The sequence below is a fragment of the Pempheris klunzingeri genome, chromosome 13 (genome assembly GCF_042242105.1).
Source record: "Pempheris klunzingeri isolate RE-2024b chromosome 13, fPemKlu1.hap1, whole genome shotgun sequence".
NCBI classification, from domain to species: Eukaryota; Metazoa; Chordata; class Actinopteri; order Acropomatiformes; family Pempheridae; genus Pempheris; species Pempheris klunzingeri.
In genome coordinates this window covers 14819045-14835858 of record NC_092024.1, presented here as the reverse complement: position 1 = coordinate 14835858, position 16814 = coordinate 14819045, and the positions used below count along the sequence as shown (strand labels likewise).

At 43.1% G+C, this 16814-nt stretch overlaps 1 protein-coding gene across 6 annotated transcripts in view; it reads left to right on the top strand.

Moving 5' to 3' along the window:
- The window catches only part of qkia (QKI, KH domain containing, RNA binding a), a 73434-nt gene that overhangs the window by 20903 nt on the left and 35717 nt on the right, over positions 1–16814 (top strand). For all 6 annotated transcript variants that reach the window (XM_070841671.1, XM_070841668.1, XM_070841672.1 and 3 more), the window contains exons 2-3: positions 4636–4778; positions 16325–16441. In XM_070841671.1, coding sequence (XP_070697772.1) covers positions 4636–4778; positions 16325–16441 — 260 coding nt within the window. The remainder of the gene's footprint in view (positions 1–4635; positions 4779–16324; positions 16442–16814) is intronic.

The following is a 16814-nucleotide window of genomic DNA, read 5'->3' as shown; positions in this document are numbered from 1 at the left end:
ATTTGATCATTTTGGCTTTAAAATTAATTGGTGTTGCACTCAATCTGTTTCAGGTGCCAGATATTATCAGCCTAATACCAGGCATCACAAGGCATCTAAAGCTGCTTTCCCCAGGCAAAGCTGATCACACCGATTACTCACCCATTACAATTCTTTCGCTCTCTCTCCCTCAATCTCTCTCTCTCTCTCATACACACACATAATGTTGGGTATGGACAGATGTGCTCTGCATGGTCAGAGGACGTTTTGCTTTGAGCTACAGGGTGAGGACAAAGCAGTTATGGAGCAGGTCTATTTTTGGGCTCTTAATGGACTTGCTCCCATTCTCTAGTGGAGCAGGTCTAGCTGAATGATCTTCACCGGTCTTAAACCTGATTACAGTATCTCCTTCTGGACTGCTCCATTGTTTTTAATTTTTCTCTGCCCTCATTTTTTTTCTCTCCGTCCATTCCCCAAGTTTGTCCTCCTGCTGAGTTTATCTCCATTAGATCACGTTAGATCAGAGTGGCTGCAACATTTGAAAATATTCCTACCTCATTTGGCTAGTTTTCCGCCTTCTGCCTTTTCTCTCCCCATTTCACCCTCTCGTGAGCTGCTTTCCTTCATTCTGCTAGTGCCGCTTGTGTGTGTTATCATATTTTTTTGGCATCAGGGTGGGTAAATAAATGAGAGGCTTCCCTATCCCATGGTGCTGAGTTCACGGTGGCTGACTCTGTCAAATATCACTCATTCAGATGAGTAGATACACTTAATGGGTTTGTTTTTTTTCTTCTCTGCCCCGTCTATCTCTTTCTCCTTTGTGCATATTACTCTCCAGCCAAGGCCCAGTTCTACTCTGTGTGGTACAAATGTGACCTCACACTGTTTCTCACAGGTGACTTTTTGTATGGCGATAAATATTCTGCCTGTTAATGCAACAATCATGGCGGTGGTTGGAGCTAAGAAAAACGGCCAGTCCTGAGAGTGTTTGCCAGATGTGGCAAGCTTTGTTAAATGATGTCAATACATTTCATATACTTTTTCAGTAAATTCATTTTTGTAATGCTAAAAATATAGCTGTTTAGTCTGTCAGTGTTATTGTTGTTGAGAGTACTAATGATGGGTTTGTAACTTAGAACAATTTATTAGCTGTATCGTATGTTGTAGTCAATATCATAATCTTACCAGCAAACAAAATTAACTTACTAGCTCACTCATTAGCTTATCATGTGTCCGGGGGTTTTGTATATCTAAAAAGATATTAAAGTTTAATAACTGTCACATGATAGCAACTGAGCTGATTAACTGCCCTCTGAGGGGGGAAGTGGTGGAAAGCGCCAAAAAAAGCCAGTAAGTGGACCTTGATTCTATTTGTTTATTTATGTGTTTTTTGTTTAAACCACCACGGTTTTCAAGGTCAAGAATGAACTTTGACCCTAATATCCCCCCAACCCAAACCCCACACCTGCCATTCTCCTCTCCCATAGCCCCCCTTTTGGGTACTGATCTCTCCCTACTGCCAAGATCACCAAGAAGATGATAAGAAACTGTCTCTTTATATGAGCTTACAAAGGGCAGATAGATCCGCAGCCAGAGCCCATGACATTTTCTTTTTTCACTGCAGATTTGAGAAGAAAGGGCAGAATTTGAGAGAAACAAAAGAGAGGGATGAAATGAAATGTGCGTTAACTTACATTGAGGCAAAAAGAGCACTGTGAGTCAAGAATACAGCTGCACTCTGCCTGCTCAGCAATGTGCTTATAATTCTCCCTCTTTCCTCCTGTCTTTGTTTCATCAAACCTTCTTCCACCCTGCCCTGCAACTACTCTCAAGGTTGATTTTTGTTTCTTCCTGACAGATGTCTGGGTGAAACACTAAGCAGAGATATTATAATATCTTCCTGAGTATGTATATTTGTGTGTGTGTGTGTGTGTGTGTGTGTGCTTGTGTGCATGTACAGCCACCCCCTACAGGTAAATAGACAGATCTGACAGAAAGTGCTGTCTGTGTGTGGTTTGCTGAGTCAGGTTGTGGATGACACAGTGGCACTGAGCTGAGAAATGGCTGAAGGGGAGAAACAGGGGATCTATTACTGCCCTCATACAGCTGTTAAATACGTACATACTCCAAATTTGTGCCATCTACTGCCAAAGCTCAAGAAAAGTTCTCATTTGACAGTCTGCGCTACTCTTACTCCACTTGATTTACTTTTTTTCCCAATTTCTTTGTTCCTCTCCACCATTGTAACCCTCAGTCTCCATCCCTTCTGTCTTTCTCACAAAATCAGCCATTTCTTCCAGGGTGGACAGCTATACAAATGATTTTGTCGGCCGTGCAAGGCAGGGGGTAATTTTTAGGTGAGCGTAGCGCTTCAGAGAGGACTTGCCGCGCTGAAATTAGAGGCTGTCAAAAGCTGCACGTCTCTGCTGATGGCCCAGCACGGCCCCCTTATGTTAATGTGGCATTTCAGCAAGAGGAAATAGAATTAGATGGAGGAGGGGTGCAGCAGGTGGTGGTTGGGTAGCGGTGTCACATGTACGCTCTTCTTTTTATTGTTTTTTTTATTGTTATCTGAAGGATGAATGTTCTTGGATGTAAATAACATCAGTATATTTGCTTTTGTTGTGCGTTATGTTCACAGAACTGGTGTTTGAACATTCAGAACATCGGCTCCTCCTTCGCCATCATCGATGGCTCCTACACACATGCTTAGCACACCAGTAGTGTGTTAAATAGTTTGTTTGTTTATTAATGTTAAAAGAAACAAACACAGCAAGGAAGCCTCTGAGATTTATACTAAGGAGGAGCGTTTTTATAAAATACCATTTTGTAGAGCTCTTTTTGTCCAGAAATGCTAACTATGAATGATTAGACTGGATAGATTTGCATAACCATCAAGGAGCTAGAGATTAATCTTTAAAATACTGTCTCTTTTACCACTAGGCCATCTTTTTTAAGTTTTATGGACTTATGGTTTCTTTTGGACACACAACACACAATCATTTGTAATTAACTGTCCTGTTTTTCACATTCCCATTACTCCCTGTGCTATGCTGTCCTCATCTCCTCCCTGTACGTGGGATGTGTCACTGCCAAGCCCCTCTATTCAGACGCAAAGCCTGGATGTGGCTTGAAGCCGCTGGTTTCAGTTATGGCTGATGTAATCTGTCCTCTGGGCTACATACCATGAGGATGAATTCATCTTTAGGGAGGGCTGGGAGCATCTGTGTGGACCACAATGTCCTGAGGTCATGTTTTGGGAAGGAGTCGCCCTGGGCTGAGTCTCCTGGCTTCTTTGTACGATTCCAGTGCGTCCCGCAGGTGTTGTCCACACAGCTGCGGGCCAGATGTTTATGTGTATCCATGTCAGTGTAGGTGAGCCCATCAATCACACATTTGTCAGCCTGTCATCGACAGAATCCAGAGAACACTATTTCAGCCCAACAGGAAATCCCCACAAACGGATTCCTTGACTACATCCATGATATTTTTCAGTGTCTTTTTTTTTTTCAACTTAAAACAAAGACAAGAGTTACACTAAAACCTAATTGTGCAAGTTTGGCCCACCCGTCCAATTTTGCTTAAGTGTAAACTTAAAGCTTAGAGGTCAGACATGCTCCACTAAGGGCGTCCACAGTGGAGTGTCAGGTTCCGTAGTGAGAGTTTAATATAGAGCTCCCAATTGCGTTAAAGCCTCATGAGAGATGGAAATAGTGCCCAACTCCCACCCACATTTCACCGCACACACATTGTTCCCCGAGGCTTTACTGGACCAACCATTTTGGGTCAGCTGTTTTACACTTAAACTTAAAAACTTCTGTTTTGTAGATGCCACATTTCTCCCATCCTTCACTGCTGATTAACTCTTTGGTTCAGCAGTGGCATGACTGTTCTGTGACAGCAAACGTGGGAAGTTAGGAAGTGTGACCAGTGTGTCCCCCATTAACGGGTGTTACAACTGCAGCTGCCGATCTTCATTCAACTGTGACACACTCACACATATAGACACACAGACACATGGGATGTGCGGGATGAATGAGTGCCTTTTCTCAACTTGCATAGCACTGCCTTCCCCTGGTGTGTGAATTTGTTAGCTACAGAGGCAGTCAAAGTCTGATGCGTGTGAGAGAGAGTTGTAACAGTTGTCTCTGTTGGCTGTGTGTGTGTGTGTGTGAGTGAGAGAGAGAGGTCCATTAGTTTTATCTGACAGAGGGATCAGATCTGAAGGCATGTACCTGAGTCTGAGCGATTCTCTGCGTCTCTTCTTCCCATCTGCCCAGCTGCTCGCACAGGCTACTCTATTAGAGAGCAGCCACTGAGGAGTACCAGACAGAAAGGAAAGACAATGGCCTTAACCCCAAAATAATGCTGTGCTTAACTTTTGTCTCTGGCACATATAGACCAACTTACTTGAACTCTCCAAAAACAAACTTACACAATTGTTTGTCTATAAATACAAACAAACACAAGGCGAGTGACACATTTCTGCAGTTTTTTTTTTTTTAAACAATGAAGACTTATGTGCCACATTAAGCCTTTGCCCAGAAGTCAAAATCAATATGACAGTGATGCATCAAATACACAATAAAAGAAACGTTCAGTTTTACTGTTGTTGTTCAGTTGCTTACCATAGTGTACACGTTTTTTGTGTTTCAGAGATCAACAGAGTGCGTAAAGACATGTACAGCGACACAGTGAATGGCCTTGTGGACAGACACCCTCTGGAGCTGCCTGAGCCTATCGGACCCATCGTCCACCTGCAGGAAAAACTGTTTGTGCCTGTCAAAGAGTACCCCGACGTAAGTGGCTGGTTTACACATCTCACACAGTGCCAATAATATTGGTGCATTTGCCTTGTTTGCACTGCATTGTTTTAGGACTAATATTTACACTGGGACCAGCAGATAGGTTCTTTAAAAAAAACATGGAATAAAGAACTGTGAGGTATGTAACATTAGTGATATAGCATGTCAGCAGAAATATACTGCTTGCTTTTCTTTCTTCAATTTGAGTGTTTGAGTACTTTATGCTTTCCTCTGCAAAATGTTTTTATTAACAACTAAATCAGCTGTTGTAATAGAAGAATTTTCAATCTGTGATATGAACAAACATGCATGCGCACACACGCATACATAGTTGGCCCTCTTGCCTTAGGCCATGTGTCTTTGTGGTGTGTCATCATTGGATGACAGCTGCCGGTAGCTCAGCAATCTGTCAGCGCTGAGGACATACCTGTTGTTTTTCTCTCAATCCTTCTGTTGTACATTCTTGTTCACTCAGTAGTGCTTAACTCGTGCACTCGACTCTAAAATCCGCGTTCTTTCTGCTCCTTTTTGCTATGTTTTTCTCCCTGTTTATGATCGGTAAACTCTCAACTCTCACAAATGTTAGTTAGTTGCTGGACCCAAAGATGTGTACCAAGTTGTGTACGGACTAAGGTTACAGCTGTATCAGGTGACAGTCTAAATTGGTCCTGGTCCCAGGAAAACGTTGCAGGCCAGGGTGTTTAGGGGCCAACTCAGTGGAAGATTAGTGCTGAGAGGGGGAGAAGGAGGGCATTGAGAGGAGGAGTGTCATGAAAAGTAAACTGCAATTCCATAAATATTCAGTTAAAGGAGATGGAAATCTTTTGGACTTACCACTCGCATCGGTTAGAGCGGTGGTGTAGATGGCTTTTCACAGATGGAAAAACATAGACATTTACATGCACACACACACACACAGCAGGAGCAGAATGGTACGCGATGTCAAGCTGGTTTAGAGATGAGGAGGATGGTGGCAACACTGTATATGCGAGTTAGCAAAAGCCATTTCTGATGACAGGTGTGTATGTGTCTACTATATGTAGAGTGTGTGTGTGCGTGGTTAAGGTTTTGACACAGTCAGTCAGCCCCCTTCCTGTCCTCGTGGTAATCTTCAGCACACACATGAACGGTTGTGTCACGTCTTGAGGAGCAGCGTTTCTCTTCGTAATCCCAGTAAGTTGCAGTGAGGAAATGAATGGAGGGAGGTGACGAAGGATAAGAGACACTGTAGAGCGGGGCAAGGCTCAGCCAGGCGTGGATTGCATTTTCCCCCTGACAGAATTGATAAAGGGCACCAGGGACTGGCTGGGATCAGCTTAGCTCAAGCTGACCCCCAGACCAGACTCAGCCTTTGAGTTCAAACTCAATCAACCAACCACAGCCCAGTCACCCTTCATCTAAAGTGCCATGTCCTTAACTGTCCCCTAATTAGCTTTGCACTTGGTGCTGAATTTGTGTCCCAATAGCTTTATTTTTGCTTTAATTATTCTTATTATCCTCAATTTGTACAAACAAAATCATGATTGGTATGGTAGTTCATAGCAAAGTTCATACCTATTTGACATTGTAAGTACATACTTTTCATTAACTTAACTAGTGTACGTTATTACAAATTAAAAATGTGGATAAACATTTCCTACTCTGACAGGGGAAGTGTCTCTGTGGTAGGAATGACCCTATCTGGTCGATTGATCAGTTAGATGATGTGCAGTTTTCTGGTCAAAATTGTTGTTGCCAATTATTTTATTCTAAATAACATGTCTGATATCTGCTCTCCACAGAACATGCTGTTAAAAGATCACCTTTGTTATTATGTGAGCTTAGTATTTACTACTGAAATCACGGCTGTGTTAGGGTGCTGTGCTAACCCTGTAAATGGCCGTATATGTTCTATAGAAGAGTGAGAGAGGTCTGTAAAAACATGAGGAACGGTGGGTGTCACCTGTGGCTGTTAAGACACTATTGGAATCACAGTCTCTCACACCCACGAGCACACAAACTATTAAAAGTGTGGCATCCTCAGATGACCTTTGTGTCCCCTTTGCTCGATGTGCTATGTTGCTCTTAGAGCAGGGCTGTAACTCAGTATGCTGTTTACGAGCTGCCATGAAAGCTACTAAATTAATTAGGCTTCCCCCTGGTGGCCAAGATGACTCACTGATGACCCTAGTAGACAAATTTAAACACACTTGCATGATCACAAAGATGTGCAAGTGGAGACAAGCTCTCTCTCATCATGGTGCAAAAATAGCACATATTTCACTCTTATGTTATTTGACTTGATTTTAGTACACAGCTCCTTCCACCCTGTATGGTCGTTATGTCTGCATGAAAAGGAGAAATGCCAGATCAAATAATGATTGAATCCAGGGGAAATCGGCAGCAGGTCTAAATCGAATTATTTTGATTTCTGATTTAACCTTTTTTTGTTCCTTCCTCCCTGTTGTCTGAATACATGTCTGTTTGGGACGGGGTTTATGCATATAAATGGTTGAACTGGTTACAATAAAACATGTTTGTAGGCACACTGGTGTCTGGGTGTTTTAGAGCACAGAAATACTGCCCATCACATCCACATTGACTACATTTTGAAATTAAATTGACCCTTTTCAAATGTGAAAGATTCAAGATGATTATAGTGACTCTGTTCGCTAGCAGTGTGAAATTCTGTGGTCGGGAGCTCTGTTACAGAAAGATGTATAGAAAAACAAAAAATATATACTTATAAGGATCTATAAAGACAGCTAATTAATATAATAAACTGAATATGAAGTAATGACGTAAAATGTAATAAAGATAAGCATGTGTATATACATCCTATAAATATAAAAAATACAAAAGATGTAGAACGCCCTAACATTGGAAAAATAATAAAACAGCCTGAAGTATTTGTCAGTGTAACTTGCAATAAGTTATGTCTACACTCTTTTGTTTTCTCTGTTGCTCTCACTGCCCTCTGCAATTTTGAGCTAATGGGGTGGGAGGAGAGAGAATGAAATTGGGGATTTCATTATTTGAACAGCAGACAAGTGGCAGATAAAAGTGTTGCTGTGTGTTCAACGGACTTCCACACAGAACTTAGCTCGTCTGGGGACTCTGTGTTTAGAAACCGACTACAGAGTGAGCTACTGTATCTATATGCAGTTAGTGTTTTCAAGGAGGATGGATTGAAATGATTTAGTAGTGGGGTAAGAGGGGAGATGATGTAGGATCAGTCTGAAAGGAAGAGAGGAAAGAAATGATGAAGGGAAGAAAAATGTCACTTCCTATCCCCATCTGCCCACTGCTAAAAGGAGGGGAAACTGTAATGATGATTATTAGACTGGGGAATATTTTCCCCCCTCTCACATTTCCGTCTGATTTCCCAGATTCCCTCCATCGAAAAAGGCATATGCATATGTGTGTGCGAGCTCGTGTGTGTGTGTACGCGTCTCTCGCTGACGCAATTCTTGGTTCTCCCGAGAAAGCTGGGAACGATGGTCCAAGTCTCTGTTTTGTGTTCTTGGCATCAGCTCACCTGCCACAGAAGATTTGTCATCGCTCATACTATTTCCCCATCTTTCCCGTCTTTCCACACTTCTTGTCGTTTTGGAACAACTACAATCCACTTGCCTCCCTCTACATCTCCATTTTCACTTCAAAACAGAACTCCCACTTTCCTTTACCCACCATATCCTTATGCTGAGGTCACACCAGCTCGATGGGGTTTTCTCTCTCACCTACGTGTCCCCTGCTCTCGTTTCACAAGTAGATAATTAGATTGTCCTAGCGCCAGGATGCAGTGCAGCATGTCAATTTTACCAAAATAACTTGCCTTGCCAGCATGCTTCTCCTCTAATTCCCTTAAGTGTGTCCCTCCTCTGCCCTGTGTGCCCCACATCTGCCTATAAACGCGTTTGTGTGTAGGCCTGTGTCTCTTTCTGTCTGCCGGTGTGCCTGTCTGCCCACTCCCTCGCCGTTCCTCAAAGTCAGCCATTTCCTGATGTCGTCAGTGGTGCAGAGCGCTGTGAAGCGTCACCGTGGTGACTGCATCTTGACTGACAGCTGAGTCGCAGGCTATCTGATAACTTCAACCTTCAATTAAATGCTATCTGTGGCTCAGCTTCTCTCCCGAGCACACGCTCACACACACACATTGATAGGCTGCTGACTGACAGCTCAGCATGTCATTTCCGTTGACCTTCAGGCATCTGATACGATGTGTGACATGTCTTTTAAGTGTGTCTCTGTCTCTGCTTTATTCCCAGTGTATTTGTATTTGCCAACTGTTGGGTTGTGGGCAGGTCAGTGGGTAGTAAGAAATGCTTAGGAGTGAAAACACACATGCACAGACACCACCTTTGCTGTGCTGACTCTATGAAATGAGACCCTCAGTTAGACGTAGGCCGTTGAGTAACTGCTAAACCGGACTGTCTGAAGTCCTCTCAGCAGCTTGACAGTGTCTGACACAAGGTACATACATAGATCTGTAAAAAAAGTTTTGCAATAAATACTGGTGGTGTTTCTGTCCTAGTAGTAGTGTCCCTCTTCTACTCCACCTGTCGTCTCCAAACTAAAGATTGTCAATGTTTGATTCCCCCGTCAGTCTACAGTTTACGGTTGTGAAGGCAAATGAATCCAGTTCAACACTGCAAATTACTTGGTTGATCAATATAGGCTCCATGCACACTGCATTTAAGCTAGAAGAAAGATCCTCATCAACTTTGCCTTGTCTCACAAATTTTAAACTGTAAATAGTTAGTTTTTTAGTACTTACCAGAATAAAACACAGCTACACATCATGTAATTAAAATAGAATAAAGTACAAATGCATTGGATGAAAATATATATATTTGGTCAAATGTTAATTCATGAACCAGTAACACTCATGCAGTACAAATTCAAAGTAATTCGAGTATATTTGTATTCTGCAGTGCCTACAATTGGGATTAAATTTAGTTTGCCCTTTGGTGAATCCTACTGTGATGGGGTAAAGACATTTTCAACTACCACTCTTAAACTTTCTAAAATAACTTTGTCAATTTTATACCACAACACACTGCATTTGTGTACATGAGTTTTTGCTTTGTCAATTTTTTGAGAGCTTGCAAGGTTTTTTGTCATTGCCCGAAGTTTCTTCACTTCGACAGCAATGCTCAAAGATTTGACGCACCAAAAAAGCTCTGGCGATTTGAGCAGACAGGATGTCCTGGACTTTTCTGTTTCGCTGCAGTAAAATCGCCCGGACCAAAGCAGCCAGTTCCCGGCACAGGGAAAGTCATTAAGCTTGTTCCCATGAGGGTGTCATCACTTATCATGCCAGCTCCTGATATCCTTCTGACCCCCTTAAGTCATTACCAGTCCTGGAAATGTACTGCCCACACCTCACCTCACCCCACTGATAGAGCAGCAGAGTAGAGGATTTTGATATCTCTAGCTAGCCAGCCATGCATGATGATAATTTGATGAACGGATGGCTTTCTAGTTAGCTATTTGATGATGAGGGTAATTACAATGATAATTTAAACAGAGAGGACTCTATTTGTTGTAGTCAGTTAACATGACGAAGGGCAACAGTGTGTTGCTGCTTGGTGTGTATTTATAACTGCACTAATGTTAGTGGTTGCTTGCATATCGCCAACTTGTGTTTGTATACTGTAAGTGGACGGTGTTTAGTGCTCCCTTGGCCTGTTCCTCCCCGCAGTCATTAAGACGAGAGGCAGAGAGAGGTGAAAACAGAGAATGAAGGACAAAGGAAGCAGGTTGACCACACAGGGATCATAGACTTCAGCAGGGACGTAGTGTCAGCTTATACAGTGTCTGTGTGCCTAAACTAGATCCCACTGATATAGGACTTGAAGACCACCACCAGTATCAATATTTTTAATTTGAGAAGAATCGCTTAAACATTAATGCTGATATTCCTTTTTTCCATAAACACGTTTCGCAAAGGACCTCTTATTAGTCATTAAAGAGCTTTAACAAAGATGTACAGAAGAAGGGTATTTTACAGCAGAACAATAAACGCTACTACCAAAGATTATGCACTGATCCAATGTACTGGATGGTGGTCTGTGCCAATACTGACCTTTTTTCAATCAGACACTTGTCTCAACGAATTGACCATTTATTGCAAATGGCTTAGCAACACAGACTTTGCTATTAGAGAACTAATCCACCAGTATAAACACTTGAGCTATGGCATACAGAGTTTGGAGGTAGTAGTAAACATACATAAACCTTTGATCTGAGCATCGTCAACGCCACTAATAACTTACTATAGAGGGGTTTGGGTTTGTGGTGTAAGTCCTCTGATTGGCTGTTGATTTATGATTGCTCCTCAGCTGATGTATGAGTCTAAGATCACGACGCATGAGTAAAATAGCTGATGGCTAATGAGCTGATGCAGCTTTGTGCTTTGCCTGATCTAACGCAATTATCTAGTAAAAGGATTCGCTCTTGGCCAGGTGTGACCAATCTTGTGTTGATACTGTCTCTCCTCTAAGTAATGTAAGGTCGCACAGCATGGCTACTATTAGTCCACACCTTTGTCAAAGGGGCAGTGATTGTCTTACACTTAAATGAACACTAACAGAGAGACCGGCTGTTATTTAGCATCCCCTTACTCGTTTTTCATCTTTGCATCTTTCTGATGCACGCTTATCCTACAGTTCACAAACTTTGCATTGTGCCTCCTTGACTCACGTCGTCCAAACTTCCAGCTGATCTTAATGCTTTCCGTCTCTCCGCCTCCCTCCTCTGGATTTTAACCCTGCATGCAACCCCAAAACATACCCAAACAGAATTATCAAAGGAGCCGTGGATTAGGCGCTAAATGCTGTGCTGAATAGTGAGCTTTGAAGTCTATAGGGCTTTGAGGCAAAAATGTCACTACTGGAATCGAAGTATAATTTTCACTCCTTCATCACCCCAGCCTCACCTCCTCTGTCCCTCCTGCAGATTAAGCATGCAAACTGCTGTGGGTTAGCCACCTGTATGCTCCTCATCTCCATATCCCTTCCCTCCTGTCCTTTTACTGTGCGGAGGTATGCAGAGCTGCTGTGTTTGTGTGTGTGGGGGGAGGATCAGGCCACAAGGTAGTAGCGAAGGTAAATAAGATAGATTAATTGAATGATGGAACATTTCCGCTCAAAGATGAATGAGTGATGAAAGGCAGGCAGCCATCAGGTGGCAAGGGAGGTTGCATGCAGTCAGAGAGAAGCATTGATTTGTGCTGTGAGACCCATACACTATGGGAGGATGACAGATATGCTGAGGAGGAAAGGCAAGATCCTGTGTACTAAGATAAAGAGGAAAAGGAAGCCTGCTCAACTTCCAGAAGCTATGAATGGTTTCATAGGACAGAATGCTTCTTAGGTATGAGGAAAAGGGGAGTTTTACTATGATAAGTGGTTAGACATTACTTTGATATGAGCCGTTTCACTATCATTACACATTAAGGCATGGCTAAATTCACGTGAACGAACTGTGAAAAAATAGGGAGAGATAGAAAGCAGGGGAGAGATGGTGTTGCCTGGTGTAACCATAGATTCCACCTTGCTTTGATACATTGCACTGAATGAACTGTTCCTCATTTCCATAAGCCCGGCGAGGCCAGCTAATAAGTGATTGGTATTCTCCTCCCGGCGTGGCCCTGCTTTTCGATAAGCTCTGCGCACACACAGCAGAGCCCTCAGCATGATCTCATTTCCTGTCTCCCCAACACCACAAACAAACACCGTCAAAGGCACAATTGTTCTGCTTCTCTGAGCATTGTTGGTGGAACTACTGTTGTTTCCCAGTCGGTCACACAAAAGCAAACCGCAGTGCACGCGCGCACAAACCCATGTGACAATCAGCTCTGGGTGTCATGGGTGTCTGCAAGAGTTCACTCCATACAATGTGGTTTCACAGACACTCGCGCTCAGACACACAGTTGCATAGACGTAGATACGCGCACAACATAACCCGCCTGTGGAGTAGTGATAACTGGCGCTAAACAAAGACCCTTTAATGTCAGTGTAAGCCCTTGTCCTGAAGGGGGCTTTGTGTGTATGTGTAAGTGTGCGTGCACGTCTGTCGACCTTTCTGTGTTAGCACACAAACTGTGTTTGTATATACTGTATGTGCCTCTCTTTATTCGTGTGTTTAAAAAAAATTGGAGAACTGAGATAACACGAGACTGTAACAGAAGAGTGAGGAAAATAATTTTTCCACAAAAGGTCCCAGTGTCTCTAAACTTCTAATGCTGTAAATGAGCAGAGGAAATAAGAGAGTGAAGCAAACCGAAAGAGACTGCTGGGAGTTTCCTTGTCAGCAAAACACATAGTTTATGCATGTATTCTTTTCACCAGATGGTTGCTGACAGTAGTGCTTGATTAAACAGAGCTGGTACATATACATACTTTTTGTGGTAATTGTTTTGTTCAGTCTTGGAATGGCCTACTGCTCTCTATTTGTTGGGAAAATGTAGCTATTGATTATAATCATCACAATTTTACTTTGTTGCATTTTGTATTTGTATTATCTATTGTTAAAACCCTATTAAATTCCAACAAATTTCCCTGTCACTTGCGTCTGCTTCAAGGGCTGCTAGATGGTACAGAGCTCAGAAATCCAGGCAAAAAGCCACAGTGGATTCCAGACATGATTTTTTTTTGAAGACCTCAGCCTGGGGAGTTGATGTAACAGCAGGAATATAGAAGATGAAAACTAGCTTTTTTTAGTAGGTGCGGAGGAGGCCAGATAGTTTAGCAAAAGGAGGTGAGGAGTGCAGTGTGTTTGGCAGTGAGGGCACTATATCCACCCTACTCCTCTGGCTGTACTGAGTGGAGTTCCTGGCAGAGTCCGTGGCCCTGCACCCTTCTGATAACTCACCAGCTTGGCTGTCCATTGTCTCTACATTCCAGTGGCTTAAAATGGAGGTCGCCTTTCCTAACCGCATATCAACATCAAGGAGAAGAATGTCAAACCCTCAGGAGAAAGCACTACAGCCAACACTGAGCTTTATTCCATCACTGAGATGATTTTGGTATAAATTTTTTTACTGTAACGTTACACTTTGATTTTATTAAGATGAGGAAGTTTTATCTCTTGCTACAGTGTGTGTGAGTGTGCGAGAGTGACACTGCCTGCCCCTTGCCACGCCCCCGCCCATGTTTGCGCACATGCCTCTGTCAACATTAAAACACATCTGACACTGGCACACCAGCCTTAACCCACAAGCCCTTACTCCACAGGGGTGGTGGCGGTCATAAAGCTTGAGCCACACACACGTAAGAGCCTTCCCCAACGCTACAACCCCAAGCGCCCTGTCAGATGGAGTTGAGTTCCACATCCAGAGTAATAAAACTAAGAACGTGGTGGCAGTGCTTGCCTTCGCCCCTCTCTCCCCTAGTGCTGGAAAAACAAGACGATGCGACTCTATCCCCTCTGCTCTTGTGTCATCAACTCTCTAACCTTTTCCCTCTTTGTTTCTCTCGGCTTTCCTCCATCAGGCTGTAGTCACTGTCAAGTGCAATTGTCATCAGCATATTCATGTCCACTGAGAAACACCTTCCACTGTCAGGGAATGCTTTATTAGCGACAAAGTAAGAGTGGCAGAGAATGAAATATTAAATGCACTCTCTGTGTATCATTTTGGGATTTACCAACTACCAACCACCTCATATTTTGGATCAGATGTAGTTTTTCTCCTTCTCTAGTGTATTTGACATCTGGAGCTTGCTCTGTAATTCATCTACTCTGTATTTAATATATTCATGGTGTGTAAATCTGATGGGATTTGGACTGATGGAAGATATTGTAGCCTGTTAGGCTGGTGGGAAATGTTACATGTGCTGTCTGCACGGACACAGACATAAATATAGAAACTTATTAAACCTCGTAGGTGTGCATTTTGTGCATGCCAAATGACAACCATCATTTTTCAACTGTGGTACTGCAGTTGCTAGCAGGGTAGACTGTATAACAACACCCAGGACATTGTCACTGTAGCTTCTGTGTAATAGGTTAGAGGCTGTGTGTGTTTGTGTGTTGCGTAGGAGTACCACAGCACCACTATAATGCCCAGAGCTTGGGGTTCACCCTTGTCTGCAGCGGGTACTGTGATGCAGACAGACAGCTCTCTCCTGTGCTCCTTGGGGCTGTGTATTTGTATGTATGTGTGTGTGTTTTACGTACGAGTCAGAAGCAGGCCATTGTTGGTGGCTGACCTCCGAGGACAGGTGCCCCCTCATCCCTCAGTAGGCGCACACACACTCACAAATAGCCCCTGCACCAATTTCCTTGATTCAAGTCTACCAAACAGACAGTTGCCTTGTGACAGAAAAACACACACATAAATCCTTTGTAGCAGCATGCTAAGATCATCAGTGAGGACTCCAGCATTTCTCCAGCCACAGGGCGTCTTTCCTGCCAGAGACAGACAGACTACGGTTGCAGGCGAGCCCCATGACAGGGACAAGGAAAACAACAGCCTAGAGGTTTTGACTGTCCTCACTAGCGTTTGTTTACGTTGTTTGGGGGAAATACACCAACACCATGTTAAATTTGTAATCCCTCCGTAATTAAATGTGACTTCTCTGATGGCCTTTTGGATTTTGCAGAGGCGTTGGTGCGGTGGAGTGCGTAAGCAGATGTGACTGCGTTTAAGAATTTAATGCAGCAGTGTCACGGCTCATTGTAACAGTTCAAGACACGAACAGTTGTGCTTCTCATTGTCAGTGAAAGCTTTTCACAATGCCGGTGAGCATTTAAATATTTCAGGTTTGAGAAATTCTAATTGAGTAAAAATATCCCATTGTAATAGTGTCAGAGATCTCATACCCATCATGCTCTCCACCAGCCGTTGTGCGCCCTGTTTAAACACGGGTGGTTTGTTTACCTCTTTATGCATCACTGTGCTCCCCTCTCACCAGCTCTCATCCTTTCCTTCTGTTTTTATTTTGGCTGAAAATTGTGTTGGATTATTTCAACACATTTTCCCTTTATCCCGTTGAAAGTCAGTTTCAAGTGGAGAGGATTACGTCGTTAAATACGTTTCCTTTTGGTACAAAGCTCCAATGCCACACACCAGAGAAAGGGGGCTTGATAAGAAAATTGTGTCAAGTACACTACCTCACCTCACAACTCACCTCCCCCACAACACCCACTCTCATTCACACCCATTTTCCCCTTCCGTCCTACCGTTCTCACCCAGTTCACTTCCCTGTAGTTAATGTTTTGGTTTTCTATATGGGACTATTTTGAGCAGGGGTGAGAAAGGAAAGGCAAGCCAGGCCCTCTGTGGCCTGTAGTTGGAAATCAAAAAAGTTCAGCAGTAAAAATGAGTTAAAACAAAACAAAAAAAGAAAATGATCTTAAATTAACCTTTAGGAAGCCCTTGTAACATTTGAACACTCGTCTTCTATGGTTATTTGATAGATTCTAATTGCTTATAAAATATTTCTCCATTGTGGTCTGATTTCACGCCCTTATGTAAAGGAAATTTAAATGTCTTAATCTCTCACGCTCTATATTCACTCATTGACTCACTGGTTTATTTCTGTCTCTATCTGCAGTATAACTTTGTTGGGAGAATCCTTGGTCCTCGGGGACTCACAGCCAAACAGTTGGAAGCAGAGACGGGATGCAAAATCATGGTGCGAGGCAAGAGCTCCATGAGAGACAAGAAGAAGGTAAGCCTGTCAACGTGGCAGTGTGCCCAGTGTGTTTAATATGTTTTGTCTCCTGATAACAGTTTTACTCAGTAGTTCAGATTCCACTCACACAAGTCAAAAAGTTCTATTCTCTCGCGCTCTTCCCCCCCCGCCCACCCCCACCCCCACCCCCCACCCCCACCCCCACATGGATTAATCCTCTGTCTTGAGATATTACACAATAATGTGAAACTAGCCAGGACTGCTGTCACACACAGATATCCCACTAACCCCGTAGAAACATGAGGCAAACACAGTGCAGTTGATGCCTGTTGGCTGCATTCTGACATCTGATAGGGCTGTTTGCAAAACGCTGTGCAGTGGAAAGTACAGAAGGCAATAGTAAAGTAGA